At 40.3% G+C, this 11044-nt stretch overlaps 1 protein-coding gene across 1 annotated transcript; it reads left to right on the top strand.

The window, feature by feature from the left end:
* Positions 1-1093: 1093 nt before the first annotated feature.
* LOC306800074 (epidermal retinol dehydrogenase 2-like) lies at positions 1094-10923 on the top strand. Its single transcript, XM_079301868.1, is given in 8 exon segments — positions 1094-1528; positions 4796-4927; positions 6424-6465; positions 6467-6500; positions 6503-6523; positions 9123-9267; positions 10207-10329; positions 10829-10923. Coding segments are annotated over 8 exon segments (909 nt in total). The 5' UTR covers positions 1094-1210; the 3' UTR covers position 10923.
* Positions 10924-11044: the final 121 nt, after the last annotated feature.

Below are 11044 nucleotides of genomic sequence, written 5' to 3'. Positions count from 1 at the left end.
CAGCAGCAGCAGCAGCAGCAGCAGCAGCAGCAGCAGCAGCAGCAGCAGCGGGATGTCCCGGCTGGGAGAGGGCTCTGCCGCCCGGCAGGAGCTCTGGGAAGCCCCGGGAAGCCGCCCCGGCTCGGTGCCCCGTGCCGCAGAGCCGGGCGCTCCCGCACCCGCCCAGCCGGGAAGCGCCGCCCGCCCGGCCCGCACCCGCACTCCCGGGCCGCCCCCGCACGGAGCCGGGCCCTGGGGCGGGATGGGCAGGCCCAGCCCAGCCCAGGTCAGCCTGGTCCGGGCCGGCTGGCGGCTGCGGGACAGTCGGGAGCCGGCGGTGAGTGCGGTGGGAGCGGGCGCAGGGAAGGGGTGAGGATGTGACTGCTGGGGCAGAGTCGGGAGGGACCACAGAGTTCTGTCCTATCCTATCCTATCCTATCCTATCCTATCCTATCCTATCCTATCCTATCCTATCCTATCCTATCCTATCCTATCCTATCCTATCCTATCCTATCCTATCCTATCCTATCCTATCCTATCCTATCCTATCCTATCCATCTTATCCATCAGGACGGTGTGGGAGCTTTGTTCCTGAGCCTCTCCTGTCCCGTCTTGAGTACTATAAAGGGAGTGGTGCTGCCTAATGCAGGATGAACACCAATGCTTACAAGTGCCAGGGCCAGGCTTTTCCCTGGGGCTGGGAAATTGCTGGCAAATGGGAATAATACATTGTGTGATGTCAGCTGCTGGAAAATACACTCAGTGTGGGAATATCCCAGTTGACTGAATTCTGAAACAGGCACACATTTCCTGCTGAGGAGGACTCCTTCCTTCCTAAGGTTCATATCACACCAGCATGTTCAGTACTTTTTTGTTCAGCTAGCATCACCTTGCTGGGAAAACAAAGGGCTCGGCAGCTACTACTGCAACATACCTGCCTAAAATGCATGTCCCTAAATGTTTTTAAAAACAGACTTGGAAGGTGAGGAGCCTGGGATAGAACAGGTCCATAGGATCTAGAGGAAGACATTTGCTCTAATCCTACTAGTAAGGCAGCTTTCACAAACAAAATATTTAATAATGTGTTTTTCACCTGCACAGAAGAGCACTGCAAAAGAACTTGCTGTTTGAAGGTCAACCTCTTCTTTCTTTCAGTCAGTATCCCGCTATCGTAACGTGTTGTGTTTCTGGATTTCCACAACAGAAGACTGGTGCTTGTACCTGAGAAATCATGAGATGCATCAAGAAGTTACTCCAGTACCTGAAATTTTTATTTTTTTTACTTATTGAGAACACCTTCTCTTTATTTTCTCGACGCAAAAAATATTATGCTGGTGAAATAGTACTTATTACTGGCTCTGCAAATGGGATTGGAAGGCAGGTTGCCTTAAGATTGGCTCCCTTGGGAGTAACCTTGGTTCTTTGGGACATCGATGATGAAGGCAACAAAGAAACAAGCAGATTAGCCCAGCAAAATGGAGCCAACCGGGTGTTTGTCTACCACTGTGACTGCAGCAATAGGGAGGAGGTCTATGAACAGGCAGACAAGGTAAGATCTGCATTTTTGCTTCTTTTAATACATTATCCTATGGAGTACATTGCTGTTTATTGCTAGAAACCATACTATTCCCTAGAGGGAAGTAATCATGTAGGGCAATGTCTTTCTCCTTCAGCATAGTTTCTAGATGGAACTTAAACTATAGTTGCTGCAAAGTAACAGTTTAATCAGTTCTGTTGAGATTTATTCACTTCTTTTCTTCATTGTGACACAGGAATGTTTAGATTAAGAGCATGGTGAAACATGCAGCAGAGATTATCTCCAAATATTAACCTATTTAGGCTTTTGAATTTCTTTAAGATACCAATATATAATTTTAAAAGAAAAGAACAATCAGTGGATATTGTAAAAGGAGAGTTTTTCCTTTGCCTATTTGTTTAGGAAACTGTAGTTCTTTTATGGGTGATTTGGGATGTAATGTTTTCAGATATCATTAGGATGTGGCTGGTCTCCAGTCAAATTGATGATTCAGCATCAGGTCCTATTTTGATCAATAGAGGTTGAAAATATGGTAAAGAAGAGTTCAGTTTCCAATTAACCTCTTCTGCTGTGCTGACACAGCTTTGTAAACTATTACCTCATTGTTCTTATTGTGAGTGTTCAGAATTGGACATTGAAATACCATTGTTCATTTTTACCTTTCCTTAAACTGCCTGAAAATGCTTTTCACTGTAACTTCACATAAAATCCAGTTGGCCACTCTGCAACTTCATCAAATTGTAAACTTCTGTTAAATTCTCAGCATATGTGCTTATATACATGTGCTTATATACTTTTATGTCACATCTTTGACATTCTATGTCTGTAGGAATACATCAGAGGAATTAGCTACATTATTTAATTCTATAAATGTTGATAGATTGTTAAAAATAAACTTAAAATGTAGCATTAATTTTCTATGAGTTGTGGGTGGAAAAGTGAAGACATGGGGGGCTCAGCTCTTTGCTTTGAGGTTGTTGTTTCTAGTTTTAACCTAATCAGATTAAGTCTTTCTGAGCAAGGTTATGAAAGTTTGAAACACCCTTTTTTCCTCAAGAAATGTTCTTGAGGAAAAGTACTTCTAAAAGGTGAATTGAATTCAGGAACTGTTAGTATCTGGAACTGCAATTCTCATGCTTGCACATCAGAAAGGATTTCTTTTACCCATAATCTCATATAGCACGTGAGCCAGAGCTCACTCACACTGAAAAAAAAAAAAAAAACCCCATAACATTTTGAAATTATTTGTTTGCTCTTACTTCAGCAAAATCTCAAAAGGTTTGTTTTGTGCCCCCCAGTAATTTTCAATCTCCAAACACATTAACTAAATCAGCCACAGGATTCCAGCCTGTGAAATTTGCTGTGCTCAAATCAGCAAACACTGTTCTGAAGTGCACAGACTGACCTGCCAACAGAAACTTAAAGAGTAGTTCAAAATTCTAAAATTGCTGTTAGGGTGCCAAATTATTGTTAACAACAATTATATATTCACATATACTTTTATGTATTCTTCTGTCCTGCTAGAGACAGAAATCTTCTTAGATGAAGAGTTTTCCAATTCTGGCTCTCCTCTACTCTTGGAATTATCTGCAAATTTTTTGATTGGTAATATGAAAAGACTTGAGCTTGGACACAGAAGAGAAAGCAAGAGCAAGAATTTTAAATTAATTTTTTCATTTGGTATACTCACTGCTGAAAAGCATAAGTATTTTCCCATAGTGTAAATATTGTTTCTAGGAAACAAAAGAGATCATTGAAATCTCTAAAGAAGAGGTTTTACAACAAACTGGTCAAGTGAACAACAACTAATTCTCAGACACAAGAGGTGTCCACCTGGGAATTCTGAAGGCAATCAGACATGGATCTGGTGGGCTAGAAATGCAGAATGTGTATTTTTCTACAATAGATGATCAGGCATAGTGAATCTGCCAGTCTTAGAGGGCACTTGAGAGAACACACACACACACTAGGAACCTGTCTAACAGAAAACTAGAAGAAATTATGATAACAGAAGAATTAGCACACACCTAAAAATTCAGAATGTAGAATAATCAGCTTGACTTTTTCTAAATGGAAGCCAAGCTTCACCCATATTTTGTAGTAGTCAGTAAACAGGACAGCCATGAAAATAAAATGCTGCCATTGGTGAAGATATCTTGTCATGAAAAGGAAAAGAGGATCATCATATGGCCTGACTAAAAGAGTGGGGAGAAAGTACAGATGTGTTCCTCAAAGGAAGGATTGAGTATTCCTGCCATACTGAACAGTGTCTAGATTTGCATTCATTTGTGCAGGTGGAAAGGTGTAAGTATCTGAGCCCTGCTTGTCAATGAGAAGGCCTAAAGCTGGCACAGCTGCAGAAATATCAAACAAATCTTCACTGAATGCTAAGGCTCCCTCAGAGAGCCAAAGGAAGGTCAGATGTTGGGACACCAGATCCAATCACCTGTTTCCAAATTGCCAGACATGTGGGATTTTAACATTTTTCTAGCCATAATATAATTTTTGATACCTCAGATAATCATCCACATTTAGTAGAGAACTATCTGAGACTGATTCTTCATACTGTGAGTAAATCTTGGCCACCTGCTTTGATATAAATCCAAATCATGAAACAAAATCTTTTGATTTGATTTCGAAAACAATCCTGAATTGAGCTAATGATGATTTTATCTACCTATTTTATGGTAGATGTCATTGTGCTCAGGGGATTGGTATCCCCTAGTTATCTGAGCTGAATTCTTTCCAGCTCAGTAGAAATTACATAGAAAAGGGGTTGAGCAGGCTTGGCAGAGGAATGCAGGTTTTTTATACCAAAATACCAAAAATAGGGGACTGGAAATATTCAGATTGCAATCAAAGCCTGCTCACAGTGCACACTAAAGCTTCAGAACATTTGACCTTTGGGTTTTGTGGAAGCCAAAATTATTCTGGAGTTCAGGGAGCAATTACACCAATCTGGGGATGGGGGTAGGTTGGAGAATCATTGGGATATATTAAAGACAATGATATAGCTATCTCAAAAGATCTGAAGTTGCAGCATTTGAAAAGTTGAGACCTTAGAGCCTGAATCCTTTTTTCACTGCTTTCCATCATGAGACAAGTCTGGGGGGCTTAGATGGACCTTTGTTCTGATGCAATACAACACTTCTTGCATACTTAGGTTTTCATACAAATCAGTTATTTAGAATATTACTAAACATTCTCATAAATGAACCACAAGAGGCAAGCATACCTTCTAAAGCTTTCTGTTTATCTTTTTTTTTTCTTTTTATTTAGGTTAAAAAAGAAGTTGGGGATGTTACTATACTAATCAATAATGCTGGCATACTGATTGGGAAAAAGTTCTGTGATCTCACAGATGAAGATTTTGAAAAGACCCTCAGAATCAACTTCTTTTCTCAAGTCTGGGTAAAGTTTTTGTCAGTTTTTTACTCCTGAGTGACCAAAAGCTACAGACAAGTATTTTGGTGTTAAAACCACAATGGTGGCATCTACCTTAAAAATATGGATGTGAGGTACTTTGATTGGGGCAATACGTGTTTTCATGATCATCCTGCAACTGCAGACAGTCTCCCCATTATGTCTCAGTCATGTTAACACAAACCTGCCTGGGCACTCTGCTCAATCAGAGTTTCTGCAGCTGTATCATGAAACAGGCCCCACCTGCAACAGCTGAGCTTGAAGGCAGTGCTGACACGATGGCATGTGACTTCTCTGCTCCTTTTGTTTCCTGGCATCTGACAGCTTTGCCTAAGAGACTTGCAGCATTCAGGGAGACACAACCACAGTTTACTGGCAGACTGAGCAGTGTTACATCTGGAGTTGGGCTCCTTGGTTTTAAAGGTCTCTTCCAGCCCTAAATGATTCCTGTGATTTTATGCTGCACAAGTTGGTCTTCCGGCTGTGATTTGATTTATAGTCACCATCTGATTGAAGTACATAGAGAATTAATTTGTTTTGATTTTATTACCTCTGAAGGAATTCACAATTCTTTGGGGTCTCAGTAGATTTAGGAGGGCTTTTTTGTGAGCCAGTAATACTATTGTCCCCTCTTGTACTTTTTGTTTATATGCCTGAGTGAACAGCCTCCATTGCAGACCAATAGAGCCTGGTAACTCCTTGTAAATAGGCAGTTCTCAATGGAAAATTAGTGCAGATGGAAATTCTCTAATGATTCACCAGCCACACTGCATCCTCCCTCCAATACTTGAGGAAAACAGACTGAGAGAGGTGTTCTCCCTGACAAGTCTGAAGAAACCCAGGGCAGGAGGAAAGTGATGGCACTCACATCTGGAGTCCAATAGGATTCCTCAGCTACTAAAAAGACAAACGAATGTTATTGCTCTTATCTCTTTCTCTTATCTTTCCCTTTGTAAAACACAAGCATTCTTCCCATTAAGCATCACCACAGTGGTGTCCTGGAGAGCTGGAATTGGCAGCCAGTCCAGCTTGTAACAAAAGGGCCCACAGACAGCTGAACTCTCTCCATGTGCTGACTTCCTAGCCTCCCTCTTGTGTACCAAACCTATGGTGACAGACAAACTGTGAGGAACCAGGAAAGCAGAGAAAACACCAACTTTGTTACTTTTAATAATATGATTGTAATGCCGTTAGATCTTCAGAGACAGAGGGCAGTCATTCAAGGAATGTTGTCTTTCATTTAAAAACTGTATGGATAAAATGTCATTTGGGCTTCTTGTGTATTGAAAACCCAGAAAGTAAGTGGGGATAAAAGACCCAGAAATACCCTTGTATTTGGGAGTTGAGTGTTTTTCTATTACTGTGTCAATTTAAAGAATTTTTCCCATTATCAACCCTTGTATCACCTAATTTTGGAATGAAAGATTTTTGCTATGCCTATATATAAAGGAGATTTTAAAATAAATATATTTTCCTTCCTTTAGACTCTCAAGGCCTTTCTTCCAGCCATGGTGGCCTGTAACCTGTGGGCACCTGGTTAGCACAGCAAGTGCAGCTGGATTAATGGACTCTACAGGTTATCAGGTAATTATTGTCAACTGTCATTATAAATTAGATCTTCATACTAATCAGTTCTCTTGGACATCTCAGAAATGCTTGCCTTTGGCAGCCTGCACTGACAAGGATCTGTGGGTACCAAATGTGATGGTGTGCTGGGGTGTGATGGTGCCACATACCTCAGCAGAGCTCTCTGCAGATTTCACTGTCTGGTCACAGGCTGACTTTCCTCCACACAAGGACAATTCAGCTCGTACACCTGCAGTGGGAGGGACACAGGTTGGTCTTTCTCATGAAGCTTTTCTGCAGGTAATTGTTCAGAGACCTGAGACACACAAGGCTTATACCTGGAAACTACACATTCAGTTGGAATACAGTTTTTCTAGAGCAGAAAACATTTTGGCAGAACTTTCAATAAAATTAATTTGAATTAAGTGTGGTTTAAGCTGTTGAAAGGTCAGTATTTTCAGTTGGTTCCCTCAGGAGAGCAGCCTGCTAGTCTAGACTATTTCATCAGTCTGGCTCTGCTGCCCAATCTCTCCTCAAGCCTCTCTTACATGTTGATTATATCTCTGAGGTCACCATATGAGAAGTTGAACTTCAGTGTAACAAGGGTACCTTGTTTCTTCTGCTGATTGATGGTGTTACTGTAGTGTTTTATTTGCCACCTGTTACCTAGGGGTACCTTGATATAATATCAATATTTGGTGTTGGTAACATAAGCCACATTCAACTTTCAATTATTAAGACTCTTGGGAGTGGGCCTTCCCATCCATGCATTATAACCTTTTTGCACCTTAGTTATGTATTTCTTAGGCTGTGTGCTTCCATCATTCACTGCAAGTGAACTCCTGAAGAATAACAAACTATTCTGATGCCAGTCTTGGGAGTCTTTTAGCAAAATTTGATTTCATTTGTATCTAACAACTATTTTCAAACACACTGGAAAAATTTTAGGAATATATGTAGGACACTATATTAAATAGTTTCTGAAAACCTGGAAAAGTGTAGAATAATTGTGCAGGTAGCAATCTCTGAAGGTCTCTTGCTGCATTATCCCCAGATAAAAAAAAGCCCAGCTTAGGTCAGGTTGCACAGAGCTTTGTGAGGGCAAGTTTTGATTATCTCCAAGGATGGGGTTCCATACATTCATCAAACAATAAAAGCCAGATTTGGGGGGTCTCTTTGTCACGGTGGACAAAGTTTTTTCCGGGACAAACTCAGGGGCTCCGCGAAGGCTGTTCTGTTACAGTTGCAGTTTATTGTGAGGGCGTGGGCATAGAGAATCCTGGTAAGAGCCGCACCAGCAGCTCCGCGCAGGATGGGGAGGAAAGAAAGAGAGGATAGTGGGGGCTAGAGAGAGGGAGAGGAGAGTAAGGGAGGAGGAAGGTGAGAGGGGAGAAGAGAGTAAGCAGGTGGTGAGGGGTGAGAACAAAAAGAGTAAGGGGAAGATGGGAGAGGGAAAAGGGGGAGCAAGAAGGAAAGATGAGAAGAGAAGAGAAGAGAAGAGAAGAGAAGAGAAGAGAAGAGAAGAGAAGAGAAGAGAAGAGAAGAGAAGAGAAGAGAAGAGAAGAGAAGAGAAGAGAAGAGAAGAGAAGAGAGAGATAGAGAAGAGAAGAGAGAGGAAGAGAAGAGAAGAAGAAGAGAAGAGAAGAGAAGAGAAGAGAAGAGAAGAGAAGAGAAGAGAAGAGAAGAGAAGAGAAGAGAAGAGAAGAGAAGAGAATTAGACAGTGAATTCCCATTTACAATATAATAAATCTTCTCTGCTGAATATTCTAAATCTTACTAACCAATCTAATACAAAATACAAATTCTATAATATTTGCATACAGCCTATAAGAATCCTTGTATTACCATAGTGTGTTATACTTTAAACTCTAGAAAACTACCTTTAGGATTTTAACAAGATATTCTCTTGTCCTTCGGACCGGCTTCTAGCAGGAAACATTGTTTCATCAAGAGGGGATAGCTTCAACAGGATAGCTATCCTATTTTTCTTCTACTATTTAGTAACTGAAGCTTGGTGTCTTGAAAGTCGCTTTCATTTCAAACTAGCTCTCAGAATTTATGTGTTCATGTTTGTAAAGATTCACCATTTCATCCTCTCCAACAACAGATCAGTTTCAATCTTCCTGGGCAAACACAAATGGTGTTCCAGTTAAAGAGAAAATCTGAAGAAAAGGGCTAAAGCAGAATTTATAAGTAGGGTGGTTTTATTTTACCACTAGAAAAGTTTTTCTGAAATGTAACCTGTGATATTAAAAGTTGAAGACATTCTGAACTGAAAGAATGCCTTGTTGGTAAATGAGTACCTGGAAACTTACAGAAAATGCTGAATAAGCTCATTTGCCTACATCTTTCTCTAGTGCACTGAAAAAAAAACTAAAAAAAAACCAAAAAGAAAAAAAAACAAACCTTATCCTTAGGCAACTGTGCACTATTCAGGGGCAGAACCATTAATCTCCAGAGTTAGGATCACCAGTATGCTTCAAATACTAATTACATGACTGTCAATGACAGAAATAAATTATATTGTGGCTTAAATTACAAATTATTCAATTCTGTATATAGCGTTTACTGTGGTGCTTTAAAAATTTTGGATATTTCTCTCTTATTCACTTTCTAGATTATTGTGCAAGTAAGAGTGCAATCATTGGAATGATGGAATCCATAAATTCAGAACTGTATCATGGAGGAAAATGTGGCATTAAAACCACAATCATTTGCCCTTATTTTATTAGTACTGGGTTAAGCAAAGGCTTCAAAAGCAAGTAAGTAAGATTAGATTTGTCTATTTCATATGTAAAATATAATTGCCACTCACTGGATATATCATATTCGGGCTTTGGTTGGTTGACTTGATTTTCAATTCAGTATTTTTTCCCCTTTGACACAGACAACTAAGACTTTTGACATAAAGAAATGCAAGTCCTGCATACAGTCAATAAAAAGAACTGAGTAACAACCTCACAGTCAAGGAACAGTTGGGAATACACAGCCATATTTAAGGGTTAAGGGAACCTTATTTATCAGGAGAGTGCTGATGCTCTCTGCCCCAGGTAATTTTGGCAGTGTAATTACAGATATGGCTGTCAGGATACCCATGACCTGTCCTGATTAGCTGTGCCCTGTGCTGGCAGGCACTGTACTTCTGAGTGAGAACAGCTGTGGTGATGCCATCAGGAGGGTGCTGTGGCTGCAGTGATGGGAGAGGCTGCAAGCACTGAAAGAGCCATTGCAGGAGTGCAGCACCAGTCATCTTGGTTTTTCAGTGCTCTGCTCCTGCTTGCACCATTCATCATGGTGCAGCAGTGTCTGTATGCAGAGCAGAGCCCTTCTCCTGGCTGCTGACAAACATGGTCCTGGTCCATTTGGCTGTCACCTCAGCACTGACAGCAGAGAAACACTGCTGGCAATGATGCATAGAACAGCACACAGTATGGCTAAGTCTGGAAGTCTCCAAAGCTGCAGTCAGTGTGGGCATCAACTTCATTGTGGTCAGCTTACAAAAAGGTCATTAAATTCCCAGCATCATCAAAGTGTTTTCAATTTATTTGGATGATAGCACCAACAAAGTGTGGAGATTCCTTTCAAGACTACTTGAAGGGAAGGTGGGAAATGCATAAATTATTGAATTATGTATGTGTATGTGTTTATTTTGAAAGTAAAAGTTTATAATTTCACAACCCCTTTTTTTTCTTGTTTTACAGGAGACCCTGTTTGTTTCCTGTTTATGATCCAGAGTATGCAGCCAGCAGGATCGTGGATGCAATTAAAAAGGAAAAATTTTATCTGATCATGCCTCCAGCTGTATACTTACTTGGACTCAAAATGTAAGCATGTGACTTGTCTTGTAGCATTACCTTCTTTCCTTGCAGCCTATAAAATCAGCAGGAAAGTTTAGTTGAAACAGTCCTTTAGTTAATATTTCTGCAGTCAATCCAGCTATATATAAACCTAATTTTAAAGAAACAGCAGGTTTGATGTTTTAGTAGTCTAGGTGAATAACATCCTCTGGCCTCTTCTGCCTCTAAGAAATGTTTTAAGCTGCAGTTGGGTATAGAAACTACAAAATTTTCCTGAGATTGTACACTGGGAGGATTACCTGGACTAGCACTGTCTGCTTCCAGTCCCTGCCACCACGGCAGGCTGGGCTTTCACAAAATGTTCTGGTCTGTCATTCATTTTCCTGATTTATAACATTGAAGTGACAAATGTGCTGCTGCCAGATGTTAGAAGTACTGAGCACATTAAATGTATTTGTCATTTCTTTATTTATAGAGTATCTTTTAGAAAAAAGAAAATAAGCTAACTCAATGTTTGTCTCATCAGTTTCCTTCCTAGAAAAGTAGTGTTACTCCTGGAGTCTTATGTTAAGTTCCCTGAGAGCATGGAAGAAGCCTATGGTCAGAAGAAAAAAGATTGAAACAAAAGTATTCAGAAGACTCAAGTGCCACCTAATTGTAACTTCTGCAGTAAAAAATCATTTTAAATCATATTTATTCCTTGACAAAAATTTACTTCTTTATGCTATTTATGTTGATCAGT

The sequence above is a fragment of the Erithacus rubecula genome (genome assembly GCF_903797595.1).
Source record: "Erithacus rubecula genome assembly, chromosome: 3".
Classification (NCBI taxonomy): Eukaryota; Metazoa; Chordata; class Aves; order Passeriformes; family Muscicapidae; genus Erithacus; species Erithacus rubecula.
The sequence above is the reverse complement of the archived record's forward strand: the minus strand, read 5'-3'. Positions and strand labels throughout refer to the sequence as shown.